Source organism: Akebia trifoliata, chromosome 4 (genome assembly GCF_017979445.1).
Source record: "Akebia trifoliata isolate Shusen 1 chromosome 4, ASM1797944v1, whole genome shotgun sequence".
NCBI lineage: Eukaryota > Viridiplantae > Streptophyta > Magnoliopsida > Ranunculales > Lardizabalaceae > Akebia > Akebia trifoliata.
The window spans coordinates 14,712,946-14,729,283 of NC_141378.1; the positions used below are offsets into that span (position 1 = coordinate 14,712,946).

Here is a 16,338-nt window from a genome sequence, read left to right on the forward strand (position 1 = left end):
AAGTCTTTACGATAAAAAGATTAATTCTTTTGGTGTTAGAGCTCATGTTTTCTTGGAGTAAAATTTATAAGGAGTTCAAGGGTGTCTTCTTTGAAGACTTTGTTGTGCGTTGGGATAGAGTGTGTGCATTACAGCGAGAGTAACTTGGGGGTCAAACTCTTTGTTTTTCATTTTCTCTGTTCTGTCATTTTTCTTTTCTTGTACTTTTGCTTTGTTCTTGGGTTGGTCACCTCGATTCCCTCGTTTTTTTATCAATACATTATCTTTATCGATCAAAAAAAAAAAAATCATTTCTTTTATTGGCTTCATATTCTTTTTGGTGCAAAGATTTCTAAGAATTCAAGGGTTTTTTTTTTTTAAGACTTTCTGTTTAGGAATAGGTATTGTGTATGGCATGTTGCTTACAAGCGGATTTCACCCTTTCAGTGTAGATGTTTCATTCTGTTTTTCTCTTCTTCTCTTTTCTTGTTTATTGTATCAGGGTGCTCATCTCAACCCAGCCCCTTTTTTCTCTTTTAATTTTGAAATTTATTACTTGTCCAAAAAAAAACTAACACCAATATCAGCGGTTATGGTACATTGTAGTCAGCAACTGTGATGAGAAAGAGAGAGAGAGAGAGAGAGAGAGAGAGAACAGGAATTCATCAACAATGTATAGTGTCCATATTTGATCGAACTCAATCTATTTGAAGTTTAAAACCCAGTAAAATGGGGAAGAAAGAAAGCCAAATCCTCATTAATTTCCTCTTAGAAAATTTATGGGCACACTAAATCAACGAAACAAAGAAAGAAATCCCCCTCTCCCCTGGGAGATTTTATCCCCTCAGATACAAAAAACAATAATACAAAAGAATAAATCGACACAACCAGAGAGACCTAAAGAGCACAACAAATCCCTCTGTACTATATACTGACATGATATAAAATAATAAAATGCTTCGATTTTTCCAATTTTCTTTCAAAGATATATTACAACAATAACCAACAATATTATGTACCTCAATGGGAGATGCTATTTGTTGGACCATTGGAATTCAATTTCCAGATTCCGAGCGATCCCACTTTTACTTGCTGGTAAGAGAGTGTACTCCCCAGCCACTGCACCAAGCATTACAACCTGGTCGATCAGGATCGTAACTTTTCCAAATGACTTCTGTTGTTGAAATGAAAAGATATTTGAGTCAGTTTCCATCAAAGCAAAGTCGAGAATGAGATGTACGAAAATATCCCTTTTCATTGTTGCATAGAAGATTTACCTTTCCGAATTTACTCTTGTTCTTGCAGGAGATGTGAAGCTTCTGTCCTTTGGGGGGGCTATCAAACACCCATGAGAAGCTCTCGTCCCACTCAGGAGTAGGACCCGTTGACACAATCTGAAAAATAAATGACCAGCGTGTTATGTAAGTATGATCTGCTGATTAATACATAAGAGATATGATACAGTAATCGAAATTGACAAGAGACATTGGAGAAACTATGAGAGTTTCGAGAGCAAGCATTAAAAAAAAGGGGGGGGGGGAATCCATGCTCAGGTTCAAGGGCATCTAAAGAGCAGAGAATGGCAAATATGAACATTAGAGAAGATTTAAATGACAACTAAATGGTACACTTGAAGATAGCTTCCAAAAAAATTGCAGTAAACATGTGAACCTTGTCTGGTAGTTTTTTTTTTTTTTTTTGATAGCTGTCTATTAAGGAAACCTGTCAGTATAAGTCTTGTCGGTTTGAATTTTTGATTGTGTAGCACAAGTGAGGCTGTTGAGATGAATGAGTGGAAATACTAAATAAAGAAAGACATTTAGAAATCAAGTAGCCCCAATAGGTGATCAACTAATGGAAAGTCAAGACTTTGTTCAGGTTGTGTACAAATAAGAGCAATAAAAACTCTAATTAGAGGAATGTTGAAGGTTCTAAAAGAGGGAAAGAGAAACAAAGAGAATGCGGATTGACGTTGTGAGCAGAATTGAAGACTCGGAATTAATGAAAAATATTGTTTTAGATAGAATTCCATTGGAGAAAACAGAAGGCAAATACCGAACTAGTGAGTACTTTAAATAAAGAAAACTGTAAATAATTACGAGGGTTTCAATGTCTCACCTTGGTCAGCCTTGGTGGATTGTTTCCAAGTTTGATTTTGCAGTAGACGCTAGGGTTTCCAACTGATTGCTTCAAATTGTTGCCGCGCTTGATAGTTACAGTTAAAGTCCCCGGCAAACACTGCAAAAGATGTTCTGTCTTCTCCTGAAAGCGAGGTGGACCAGATTGGATCAAGTATTGCAACAAAGGAATAGACTCAGCAGCAGCAACAGATTGAGCTTTAGAGACTTCAGCTGGGCATGCCGACCATGCTTGCCGCAGAAGGAAAAGTGAGTCCAAAGCAGCTTCTTGAGTTTCCTCTGAGCCAGTCTTGAGTGATATGACCAAATGGGGAATACTGAGTGTGGCGGGCTCAGTGGCTCTCAAACGTGGGAAATTGCCAAGTAGTGCATTTAGAGCTTTCAGATACTCCTCATGCACGCTTCCTGACGCCAATAAATCCTTCTCAATAGCAGCTGCAGGACAAAAACAAAACGATTGAACAACGGATCAATAATTTGCGCGCATTAAAAAAGTATTCTCATGAAGCACACAGGGCTTAAAATGGGTCGTGTTCAGGACAGATCTGAGAATATCCATATACATATCCAAATGTTTTATCCAGATCCGAATCCAAATCTGACTCAGATCCTATTAAGCTAAAACCATATCCAAATCATTTTGCTTTCACTGAATCCAAATCCAGATCCAACCCGACCGAATTACTTGATTTGGGTCAGACAGGTTGGATAATTTTGGACCGTTCAACATTTTCTTGCTATATTTCTTTTCTAATTGTTATATTATTCTATTTTACTATTATAGTTCTTTTATTTTATAAGAATATATGTTATATTAAAGTAGTAGAAATTTTTTTCTTCGAAAAACATAAAAATTTTATTTTCAAAGCAATATATCATTTGAATCTAGGCAGATAAAGGGATATCTGAGCCGGATCCAACTCGGATCAAAGGACACAACCCATATCCGACACATTTTTATTTGGGTCACTTGGATTTTAGATAAAATCCAAACCATTTATACCCTAGAAGCATGGTCACATAGATTAAGAGAGGTAAGTTAAATGTACCAGTTAGTGCTCTCACGGTCTCGCTAGAAGCATACTCTTGAATAGTACTGTTAGAGAATAGAAGTTTAATAAACATTGCTGCCTGAACTGAAGTATCCGGATCACTTGAACTGATGAGATCAAGTATAATCTGAACACCACCAGCTTCTGCAATTGCTCGTTTGTTTGATCGACTGTACATTATGAGGTTCTGCAAGGCACACATAGCTACGACCTTCATTTCGTCTGTCGGTTGGTCTTCAAGCACGTAAACTAAAGCTCGACAAGCAGAAACAGCATCTGTTGTTCGGGTAAGGCCCTCGGCCTGGAATAGATCACCAAGAGCTAGAGAAGCGAGCAGCCTTGCCTGCTGAACTTGGGTTTGTGGGTCCAACAGGTACTGAGATAAAGGTAAAATTGCACACTTAGCAGCTTTTGTTTCTCTGATCTTCACATTATTTAGCAACACTTCTAGTAGTCTTGCTGCGGTCTCCTCACACTGATGACACCTGAGAAGCTCCAAAAGTGCTTCTACAGCACCACTTTCGGCCATTGCTTCAGCACTAGTTGCATCATCACCTTCCAATATGAGCAGAGCATTTAATGCACCCATAACTGTGTTTTCCGAGCCAGAACGAAGAAGCCTTACCAACACTGCAATGGGTACCTCCAAATAATATTCAGAACTGAACTGCAATATACTAGATAAAACAGAAGAAGCGGATTCCCACAAAGCATGAGGCAATGGAGGATCAGACTGCAATATAATTTTCGACAACTCATTGACACCACCATCTTTTGCAATCTCGTTTGACCAAGTTAATGCGATACCGACAAGAGCTTTTATAGCTCTCTGTTGCAAAATTTGTATTCCAGACCCAAGAACTTGTATCAGTGGGCTAATTGCTTTACATGTTATTGAGTCCTTCCGAAGATGTTCTTCCAAGAAGAGATGTGAGAGAAGTTCGGCTGTCAACTGTTGTACTACTGGAGTGGGAGAATCCAATAAGAGGATAAGTGGTCCAATAGCTTGAAGAGGAGACAGAGTATAGTCAGCACGACATTGGGGATGCTCCAAAATATTAACAAGAACCTGTAAGGCACTATGCTGCCCATCAGAACCGAACTCCGTGTTTTTAAGTAACAGAAAAAGGGGTTCGACCACTTTTGCAGCAGATGGACCCTTTGCGATGGTACTATTGTTAGTCAATATCCGAAGCAACTCCACAAGTAAGGAACGAAGAAAATTGGGCGCTTCATGGAGGATATCCATTATGCTCTCAATCACTCCAGCTTTCACCATTTCCGTCTTACAAGCGGGTCTGTCTTTCCCTAACTTCACAAGAGCTCTTGAAATAGCCTCGTGAAGTGTATAATTCTTACCAAACAGAAGGCCAACGAGAGGAATGACTGCACCATGTGCAGCGACCAGTTCGCCTAGTTGTTCGTCATCCAATAGTTTATCCAAAGCACGAACCACTGAGTGCTGGGCAGGACTGAACTCAGTTGCAAGGAGAGACACTAGAGGCTCAACACAGTGAGCAGCGGCCATGGTAGTCCGAATTCTTGTATTTCCGAAAAGGACACAACACAACTCTGCAGCATTGCCCTTCAGCTCCATTGAACAATTTGATGAAGAGAGAATCCTGCAAAGAATATTCACAGCATTCGTTTCAACATCCGCAGCAGAAAGGGCTCTCAATGGACTGTCACACAATAACCTAACCAACGCGGCAATAGCAGCGTGTTGTTCCTTCTCTAAACCAATGTCAAGGATCTCAACAAGTGGTTGAACAGCTTGCCGAGAAGTCTCCGCATTCTTGATATGGTCCGAAGAAAATAAGCTCTCCAATGCTTTAGCAGCGCTGTATCGAGCACCTCTTCCGCCCATACGCAGAACCGCTACAAGCTGATTGACGGCCCCAAATGCTGACTCATGCTTCCGTATATCAGCACTACTAAACAGAATCCCCAATAAATCTGTCGCTGCTTCCTCTGTTGCATCTTGTGGGCCAAGTGAAAGATATTTAGTCAGTGCCTCTAAAGCCCCTGATTCTACCATTACAGTCATGTTTGAAGGACTGTCTCTCGCAAGCTGAATCAGGAGCCCAAGTGCCAGAAAAGGTGCCCCGGGTCTACCTGGAATCGGTTTAAGTAGATCGACGAGGGCAGGTATCGCCTTCCGAGAAGTAGCACCAATTCTAATGTCATCAACTCTAAACAATCTCTCCAAAGCAACTTGTTCTGGATTGCGAACCAAAGCAAACTCCTCCGAAAGTTCCAAAAGATCATGTATGTCAACATCAGAACAGCCAAGTAAGGGAATAAGCCCACTGGCAGACCCTGAATTTGCAACAGAAAGAAGAGTCCCTCTGCTACCGTTACAGACTAGACTGGCCATAGCTTGTGCTGCAAAATATCTGCTTGCCTGATCATCTGACTTCAACAAATTTGCAAGTGCAGCGACAGATCGTAACGTTGCATGTGCTCGTATGATCTCTCTGTCTTGAAACAAGATAGCGAGCAATAAAGCACAAACCCATGTCCTGCTATCTTCTTTAGAATCACTCTGCAGAATTCATATGCACAGAGTCATGAATGGAACCTTCAACGGGGCAATATGTTGAGTTTAGTCCCACATTGGATACTTGTCTCTCTCTTTATAAGCTCTTGGGCCTCTCCACTCATTGCCAATTGGTCTTGAGTTGGACCCCCAAACTTATAATGGTATCAGAGCGGGCCTTTCTCTCCTCCACGCCACCCAGTTCCTATCTCCACGTGCTTTGGCCTAGTCTAGCCCACACGTGCGGGGGCGTGTTGAGTTTAGTCCCACATTGGACGCTCATTGCCTTGTCTCTCTCCATATAAGCTCATGGGCCTCTCCACTCATTGCCAATTGGTTTTGAGTTGGACCCCAAACTTATCACAATAAGCATTAATGCATTACGTGTACATATGGTAGCACACATGAGTAAACAAAGAAACAGGACCAATTTGAAACCTCAATAAAGTATGATGTGCAGAGGACAGGAAATATCATTTAGAAATCATGGCATATCTATATAATAAAGAGTAATAATAAACTAACTAAAAAAGAAGATATTCAAACATACTCAACTGATATGGCATGTGCACAAAAGATAGAACCATAGTTTTTCCTTGAGATACACAAGGAAAAAATCTATGGTTTTGTGCACATTCCACATCAGTTGAGTATATTTGAGAATATTTTTTTGAGTCAGTTTATCATTATTGTATAATAAAACACAATGGTGGGTCCCACTCCAGCTACAGTTTTGTGGGGTATAAACGTCCCAGTCCAGCTACAGTGGAGTGGGATCCACACTATCCCACTTTATTACCTTTCTTCTTCACCCCCTTAATATCCCTCTAATTCTACCATCTTTCCTCTTTTACTCCCTTTTTCAATAAAACCCCTCTAACTTTACTATCTTTCCTCTTTTAGATGATGCCCATGCCAGGCAAACTCTAGTCATCAATGAAGCACATGGATCACTGCTTCTATAAGAAGAAAGAACACCCAAAAAAAAAAAAAAAAAAGTGAAAATACCTGATAACTTTGTGACAAACATAGTGATATCCTGTCACTGAGAATTTCAACTGCTCCAGCTTCCATAATGGCAATTTTACTCTTGTCATCATAGCGTGCAAGAACAGAAAGAAGCCATATCGCTAAATTGGAACCAGAAATAATCATTGTGTTATTTTCAGATTCGCCATTTCTAGTTTGTCCTTCAGTATGACTGTAAAAGCTTATAGCCTCCTCGCTTTCATTGTCCCCCTTGTCTACTGATGATTGCACCAAGCTGAGCATTTCAACAAGAGCTTGAATGAGATAGGCACACGAGTTAGACTCATTCAGAGAGTCTACAACTCTTTGGTGATGAACCTTTGCAACACAAATCAAAAGTGCAGTTCCCCCAATTTTAACGTTTGTGTTTTTAGAACTAACAACCCGTCTTGCGATTGATGAAATACACCCTGAGCTACTAGCAATTGTATTTCCCAGAACAGTAGGTTGATCTCGGCATAGCCTCGATAAAATTTCTATAGCTTTGTCCTGCAACAAGGGTTTTGCATCAGCTATACATGAAACTATTGGGGCTATCGTCAGGGGAGATTCAGTTAGAACTGTCCATGGAGGTTTGATAAGCCCAGTAGTTCCTTTTGACCGTGATAACAAAGCAAGTGCATCAAGTGCTTCTGATGTAGCAGGAGATTCAACACTACCTGATTCCAGAAGAGAAACTAATGCAAGAACCGTTCCAGCACGATTCACACAATCAGATAGTACAAAATCAATTGTGCGACATTGGATCAAGCGAGCAATTGCTGCTGCTGCATGTGTTCTTCCATCAACAGTGCCTTCACGCAAAACCCTTGTAACGGGCAAAATAATATCTTCGGGAAATGCTTCCTCTGAGACTTCATTATCCAAAAGAAGATTTGCCAAAGCCCGTGTTGCCTGTTCAGCAACTCCAAGAACTGAAGAGTTAGCGAGCACAACTAATTGAACCAATGCATCTCTAGCAACAGCAGCAACTTCATGGTTTTGTTTAATTGAAAGAAAAATAGAAGCAAGACAACATGACGATTCCATTAAGATCTTGTCAGAATCCATATTTAACAACTTCATAGCTGACCAAAGTGCCTTAACGGCAACACTACTTTCACGCAAATCCTTCCTGAGATCAAAGAGTCCGGCTAGAACAGATGCAGCCTTAGCTTGAGTTTCTTCCTGAGCAGTACCCAAAATTCTAATCACTGTTTCAATCGCATCGTTTGGAGCACTTCCTTCGTGTAATAGATCCTTTAAGGGCACTACAGAAAGCAAGCTTTTCAATGCATCCAAAACATGAACTTTAGATTCAGGTAGATCACTGGTTAATAAAGCGGTGAGTTGGCTGATTGTCCCGGTATCCGATTTATGGATAAGATGGTTTAATGTCTTTGCTGCAATTTCTTTCCCAGTCTGACTCCCATTCTTCAGTAGCCATAGTAGTGCAGGAACAGCGTCAGCACTTTCAACACATGCACGTATATCTTCACTATGGTTACAGAGGTTTCCGAGGATGATTGCAGAATCTTCCTTGGCTTTTGCAGAACCTGTCTCAAGGATTTGAACAAGGGGAGGTATGCCTCCAGCAGCAGTGATTGCCCATTTACTCTGATCATTTTCATTGGTTAGAAGGCAAAGCAGTGCAACTGCGCATTCTTGTTGTTGCTCTGAAGACAGCCCGAGAAGAGATATTAACAGCTGAACCCCTTCACGACCTTGAAGAGCATTCCATAGATTGCCTTGAATGTTACAAAGCGTGAGAAGGGATTTTATTAGCTCGTGCTGAACTTCATCCGTTGCCATTGTGATCAAACCAACAAGCAGACGTTTTGCATCAGAATTAGTAACCTTCTTTAAGAGAATGTCGTTCCCGTACAAACTGGCTAGGGATTCTATAATACGTTCCTGCACAAGAAACGGCAATCGAGGTTTGAGCTGCTTAACCAATATTTTCTCAATCATCTGAGGGTCAGATGCTCTGATAGATTCTGCTTTGCTATCGTATATCATAAGAGCTGAAGCCAAAGCCCCCAATGTGTCAGCAGTTTGTGAAGGTGAAGTGCATGAGTCAAGACTTTCACCAAGGCTTGAAATGACAAATGACAAACCACCGGAAATATTTGCAAGAGCACACATTGCATTCTCCTGCAATGCTTGGGCATATTCACCTTGCATGAATTCTTTCGATGGAGCTATTGTAGCATTTATCAAAGCAGGTATCCCATTAGAGCCAGCTATCTCTCGCCTCGCATCTTTGCACTGTGCTGAAAGAGATTTCAGAGCCCCAGCAGCTCCTGCTCTGACAGTGGCTTCGTTACCAGGTCCTAGCAGCTTGAGGAGCAATTTAGTACCTTGTGCAGCTAAGATCCTAGAACAAACATTTGCATCCTCCATCATCATACTTGCAAGAAGAAAGCAAACATTTGCTTGAGTACTCGACTGTTCAGTTGCGAGCAACTTCACGAGTATATCCACACCTCCCGCTTCTATTGTTGACGACCAAAATCCCTCAGTGCTGCTAGAGAGGTTTCTCAAAGCCCCTGTTAATAGGTTACTAACCAAATTCCCAGACTTGCGCCCATTTTCTAATTGCTCCCAAAGCACGGGCACAACTCCTTCAGTTGAGAATATCTTTGATCCAACATGATCCTTTGCACCACCTTGAGAAACAGCGTAAATAGCCTTTGCAGCTGTAATTTGGCCTTCGGCTGAGTTTGACCTGAGAAGGCCAAGCAAAGGCGGGATGCAACCGCCAAGCAAGACTTTTACCCTTAGTTCGTCATCCTTACAGAGAGAACCTAAAACTGCAGCAGCTTGCATCTTCACTCCAAGTGATCCTGATCTTAGGAGAGAAACAAGTATTGGAACCGCCTGTGAGTGAGACCCCACAGCACCAAAAGCACTGTCACGCAAATCAATAAGGTCCAACAACTGCTTCAACGAGCTTTCTTTTTCTTGTATAGTAGAGGAATTTTGGCGCAATAGCTCGATACATTGGGCAACACTTGATAATGTCCCATCTGGATCTTCCATACTACCACGGTCCCTGCAGGAAACTTGAGTAAGATCCTGAAGCGACAGTTATTCAGGAGAACCAATGTTAACAGTCTCTTTGACCAACTTGAAAAGAAATAAATTTAGGTGCACCACCTTGATAGTTTCTCATATACACATCATATTACTACAAAATATTGGAACCATAGTGACAAAAAACTGCATTTTTTTCAAAAAATCATAAAATTTTGGAAAAAAAATATCTTTGATTTTTCAAAAATCAATACTAATCATGATTAAATAGACGATTTTTTGAAAAAATGATAGATTATTTTATTTTTAGCATTTTAAAGTGTTATTTTATTATTTAATATATGACATTCATATTTATTACATTTTTTATACTCGAAAATTTTTATTTTTATTTTTAATTTCTCCGATATTTTCCCGATTTTATCAACTTTTGCGAAGCTTTCTCTTGCCGAATTATTCCCAAACCCCGACTTTGTCACTATAAGTACTGGATACAGATTTCTAACCATTCCAAGACATGAATTTTAGGAAATTTTAATCTGTTTTAGAGCTAGAAGATATATACAAGAATTAATTGTTATCTTTCCTGTATTCTGTGGTTTGCCATTTAATTTTAGATTGAATAAAAATAGATGAAACATGAAGCACTTATGGGATAGTAGCAAATCATCTAACTTGTTCCAACATAAATAGAATATATGGCACCTTGGTGAAGTGGTAAAGTCTATGTTTGCTAATAACAGAACTGGGATCAAAACCCCACCTTTACGCTTAGACCTATCTAAAAGGAAAAACAAATGACACCAAAATTTCAAATATTTCAATTGAGTATGACGAAGTACCTGGTAATATTAAAACACATCTTTAACATGCTAATATTTGATGGCCAAAGAAAGTGAAATGTTTCCTAAAACCAATAAAATAAGCACGAATCGTGCAGCCTTTGATTTTACATGAACAAGTTGCAAATCTTTCCAAAGTATTTGAATGTTTCTATCAAGGTCAAATTCAAATTTTGAACTGACCTCAAGCCCATCTTCGTAAATGAGTGTGGTGTAGGAGGCTCCCAATCTTGAAGTTTTGCATCCACATTCCTTTCCTGTGATTATTTAATAAAAAGAAAATCTGGGATTAACCATTATAAATAGAAGTGCAGACACTATTTATAATAAATGATTATATATTATGGATAGATTGGTGGTCAAAATTATATAAAAAGATAAGAATAGACTTACCATTGAAGAAGAAAAAAGAAAATTATGCATCAACCCAAAGTAATAGAAGAACATGGCTAGACTTTATTCACAAATGTTAAAAAATAAGAAATATTATATGAAGGCAAAATTCTATCAAGATTTTTCAAGAACCGTATATTCATGAATATTAATAGCAGATCGAAAAACAAGTCGATAGAAAACCAATTCCAGGCCAACTTGGTTAGTTGTAATCGAGCAATCCTCCACTAATGAAAAACGGCGATAAGCAACCATAACCCACCAGCATAAGAACCAGTTAGTTTGATATGTCATAGCCAAAGTTCATTGCTCAATACTTAGAAAAGACACAAAGCAGATGTCAATAGTAGCTAGTTTAAAACTTAGTTACCTAAAGTGTTAGAACATGGTTCTATGTTAGGAGTGGCCTAAAGTGCTACAATGGATCTATGTTAGGAGTGTAAGAATCATCAAAAGGTAGAAATTGAACTATTTTATCACTGGAAGCGAGAGAGGGAACAAGACACCGAGGATAGCACAATGGGTAGAAGATTCCTGCTACTGGAGTTCAAACTAGAGATAGTTAAGCACTAACTGCAAAAAAGGAAAATCTGAAATCAAGTGTTCATTTATGGGTAAGATGGTCAATCACTCCTTAAGGATATTTATCCCCAAGGGACTGTGGAAAACACTTAGATTCAGACAAATTGAATATGATATTATTTAATCATGAAGTATCTTCAGAAATTTGCAAAACAAGTGTATGACTGTACATAGACTCATGTTTGTTGGTTTCTCAGAATTTAGAGAGAAAAAAATAGAAACTGAATTCTCTCGCATCAAATCTCCCTTCCCAAAAATCTGAACCAAAATTTTGTATACATTTCAGTCTAAACTGGCAACCAGGCACCATTCCCACTGACAAACCAACAGTACCAATTGAGTGAGCGAAAATTGTGACTTTTTTTCCACTTAATTATACAGAATTACATTTCATAAAAACCAGATAGGAACGCCAAAAACCCAAATATTCTCATAATTCTAACTAAATAGAACATGGCAAGTGACAGAGTCAAAGTAATACCAGATCATTAGCTCCATGGCTGCCACCATTGCTGGTAGTATAACTCCATGGCGATGTCCCCGCCATCTTTGCCGCAATACAAGACTTTCAGACAAATTATTCCAGAGGCCTGATTCTCTCCAAATCTAGCTTGGAGAGATCATCAAAAAATAAATATCTTCTGCCAACACAAACAAATACAGACCTGAATTAAAAACTATAAACCAAAATCCAGATCTCAAGATAAGACGAACTGAATTTCCTCTACATTGAAACTAATGCTGTAGATCTCAAGTTTAAAACAAATTAAATACAAATACAGAGTTCAACAAGTAAAACCAGTAGATCCAGAGTTCAACAAGTACATTGCAAAGATTTTCAAAGCATCGATTTAGTAATCTTCAAAGAACCTACAAAATTCTTAAATATTTAATAACATTAGCCCAGAACAAGAAGAGATCAATCAACAATTCAACTTAATTTCAGAGTTATTAGAAGCACGAACCAAATCCAAGCAATTTTCATATGGATTCAAAAGAATTCCACCATACTTGCAGAAAAAAAAAATACACTAGATCAACTGCTATTCAACTCAAACTTCCACATTTTTTACTTAGAAAATCTAAAAATGTGAAGAATTTCATAAACTTGCCAAACGAAACTACAACAATTGTAGCTTGTAAGACCAAAGTACATAAAAAGAAGAAGCACAAACTAGAGAATTGGTTAAATCTACAAAAGAACTCTTCCAGAACAATCAGGCCACTCGTTCAATATATAAATTCTATCATAGATTTCAGATGTTGTAGCAGAATCACAGAAACTCTTCAATCGAAATCCGATGAAACGTGAAGAAAAGCAAATGCGATCAAAGCGAGCAGCCAAAAATACACCTTTTCTGAAGACTCGATCCTCACCTATTGAGACGTTTTTTTCTGGAACGAGAGAGAAAAATGCGAGATTTTTACTCTTATTTTGTGTGATTTTCAATCCAAGCTTCTTTATGGGTACAAGGGATGTCATGTCTCTGCTTCGACACGATACCGCCGACAGTTTAAAGCGTTGATTGGGTTCACTACTCGGCTCATTCTAGCAGCTCCCAACCAATAGAAATTTCTCCTTTATTTAATTAATTTTTCCTGTTTTGTTAGTTTGGTCACGGGTGTTCTTCAACTTGAAGCGAAAATAATAATAGGGGATAACCACGAAATTTGATAAAAGAGCGTAAATTTTACTTAATAAGAAAAAACCCTCGTATTTTAGCATCACTAACGCACATGCATCAAAAGAGTCTATTTATAATTTAAAATATTTATTAAAAAATTTATGAATATTACATAATATAAAAGATATTTTTATAATTTTAAAAACTAATCACCATGATTTTAAGATGACATGCTACAATTTTCTTAGTTTTTGATCAAAATGATTTTAATTATATTAAGTGTAAATTTAAAGGTGGGGACATTTGTGGGATCCAAAATTTGGTGTCGAGTGACTTCTACTCCATCTTCTCTCGTTATATAAGAAAGATTATTGGAATAACAATGCTTTACTGACTTCCTACAACATTATCTTCAACATTGGGATGATGTGAATGGACCTACAGTTGCTTTTCCTTGAGATACAAGAATAAAATACTTGAGAAAATCAATGGTTCTTTGTAAACACAATATTTAAGATAGTATTGTAGGAAGTCAGTGTAGCCCACTTTTTTGTCAATAGAACTCTACCATTTTTACATCAAAAAGGTATTTTGCTTAAAAAAATATAAAAAGCAAATATTGTTTATTTTAAAAAACAAAAATAGTATTTCGAAATGGACGTCTTATAAATAAACTCAATCTTTTTTAACAACAAGAAGCATTAATAAGCTACTGCCAAATTATATGTCATTTTCATAGAGCAGGATTATTAACGTTAAATAAACTCGACAACTTCTATCAATTGTTTTTCTACCTTTTTAATGTCGGGAATTTTGATTTTTGTCGTAGTATAACTTGAGATAATACGTGTTTGATCTTAATTCAATGCAGAATAATATATTCGCGTACATTATACATCAACAAATTGTCGTGGTTTGTGGAGCCTAATAGTACTGGTCAACAAGGAGGTATTGTAAAAAAAGAAAAAAAAAAAAAAACAAAGGTATTTTCATAATTTTACTATTAGTACGTAAAATCCTAGTTAGGTTTCATGAGGTATTTATATTTTTCGTTTTTTGTGAAGGGGTGTAATCTGTAATTATGAGTTTTCTTTTCATAGTGGAATCGGTGTGATCTGTGAATATATCATGTAAAATTTTGTTTTTTCTATGTGTGATTTGATGTTTTGTTTCAATTCGTTTCTTAGTTCGATTGTTCCTCACTTTCTCAACTCGAATCCCATTCCAAATATTTGGTGTAATTGACTAAACAAATTTTGTTCCTCCATTACACTCTATGTAAAGGCAAGTCAACTAGTTATCAAACAAAATTCAATTTGTCAAAAGTGTGATTATGTAGGTGAGAGAGTGAATTGTAATTTCAAGAAGGTGGGGAGGGTAATGCCAATTCGACAATCTCTTTTGGTGCATAATTTTCTATAAAATAAATATTTCTCAATGAGGATTTATTCGGCAAAATACTGAGAACACCAGACCATCTGTATATAAGACAATATAGAAGGCCACTCTCGGTAAATATCATCTTTGGTGCTGGTGCTGGGGTTATCTAATCTATAAACTTTCCTTTGTCCAAAAGGTGTAACTTAATTATCAAGTGGGACTGACTGTCTCACTTAATAAGACAGCCCAACTAATTTTGCTAATAATCTAACCAACTGTCCATTTAAATTCTATAATTAGTAATTGATAAATGTGGCTGACACACGTACGTATGCGACAGCATAGTATGAAATATAAATAATAAAAGAGTCATAATAATGTGACTAGGCACATGGCGTACTCAATTGACTTACCTGACGTGGCAGACTTGAAAATTTTAGATGTTCTCTCTTTGGGATGCAAAATTACACCTTTTTATGGGGAAACGTGTTTATTTATCCCGAGGATAGCTCATCTGCGGTCCTCGAGCCTGTCACATTAGATGAATCGAATGAGTTGCCGCGTGCCTAAGTCAGATTATCAGTACTCATAATAAAAACAACAAAAAACCTCACACGATCAATATTTGCCCACTTTCGCCAACCTTATTATAAGTTATAACTACTCACTAACAATAATTTAGGTCTGCTTCCCATATAATGATTTCAAATCTCTATATGTCCCTCCACAAAAATGTGGCTACTTACCTGTTGTAACGTGACAGAGTGGAAAGGTGCGTGCGGCCCCAGATAGATTAGTCTCAACAAAGGTGGGGATACTCCTAGGATTTCCACTAAAAAAGGAAAGAAATTTTTTTTTTTTGAGATTACTTTCATGTAAAATACTTATTTTAAAACTGATTTAGACACACCTCATCACGTTTTCGATGAATATTTGAGATGCACCCGTATTTTCAAATTGATCAAATACCCTTTGACTTGGGTATTTGAGAATTATATGAAATGACCTGAACATCCTCATCTTTGACATATAGCCAAAAATTGTTTATTTATTTATTTTACAAAACCAATCATCTTCAACCTCTTGGTGAAGTTTCTTTACCTTGACTTCAATCTTAAAATTCTATGTCCTTCCATATTCAAACCTCAAGAACAATATTGGATTTTGGAGTAGTAAAATTGAATTTAAAAAAATGAGATTAAATGGATTAAAAATAATTATCCTGGAGGTTGAATAGCTTGATGAAGACTAATATGTCTACCCACTTCATTTAAATATGGGCAAGCCAGACCTAGTTAGACGTTTACATGTGTTCGTACGGCCATGTATCGATTCTTGAGAGAGTGATGAGAGCAGCATTTTTAGAGATACAATCAAGAGAATTCGGTTTGTAAAAAGGAAATTATTTGAGGGTTACGACATGTAAAATTTTCCTCTTTGAGTCCTTATTCATCGAATTTTCATCTGACTTGATCATTAGAGTCTTTACAAGTCCCCTACCAATGAGGAGAGGAGAAGAATGATGCACAACTTATGCCCCCATGAAAAGATTTAAGAGATTTAATTCACATGAGAGAACAGGAAGTTAAATGCATGATTGGATTTTTAACCCACGAATCACAAGTTATCGACACTCTATGAACTTTGGTATGTGGTAATATGGTATTAACACTCACCTATTTACAAACTTATCAAGCTTGCCCTATGACCATGGTTTTCAAATCCAGTTTCTTGCCTTTTCTCATTACTTATCAAGATTATGAT

At 37.6% G+C, this 16,338-nt stretch overlaps 1 protein-coding gene across 3 annotated transcripts; it reads right to left on the reverse strand.

Annotated features, from left to right (window-relative positions):
* Positions 1-721: 721 nt before the first annotated feature.
* Positions 722-13,127, reverse strand: LOC147404035 (protein CELLULOSE SYNTHASE INTERACTIVE 1-like). 3 transcript variants are annotated; one of them, XM_086439837.1, is made up of 8 exons: positions 12,947-13,127; positions 12,051-12,207; positions 10,778-10,851; positions 6,717-9,771; positions 3,167-5,714; positions 2,098-2,552; positions 1,257-1,373; positions 722-1,153 (listed from the first exon to the last, which is right to left on the reverse strand). In XM_086439837.1, the coding sequence occupies exons 2-8, from the start codon at positions 12,114-12,116 to the stop codon at positions 1,013-1,015; spliced, it is 6,456 nt and encodes a 2,151-aa protein (XP_086295963.1). In that variant the 5' UTR covers positions 12,117-12,207; positions 12,947-13,127; the 3' UTR covers positions 722-1,012. The 3 variants fall into 3 exon arrangements, with proteins under 3 accessions (XP_086295963.1, XP_086295962.1, XP_086295964.1); XM_086439836.1 differs by having other exon boundaries at positions 12,051-12,210; XM_086439838.1 differs by having other exon boundaries at positions 12,051-12,210; positions 12,923-13,127.
* Between the last annotated feature and the right edge of the window lie 3,211 nt (positions 13,128-16,338).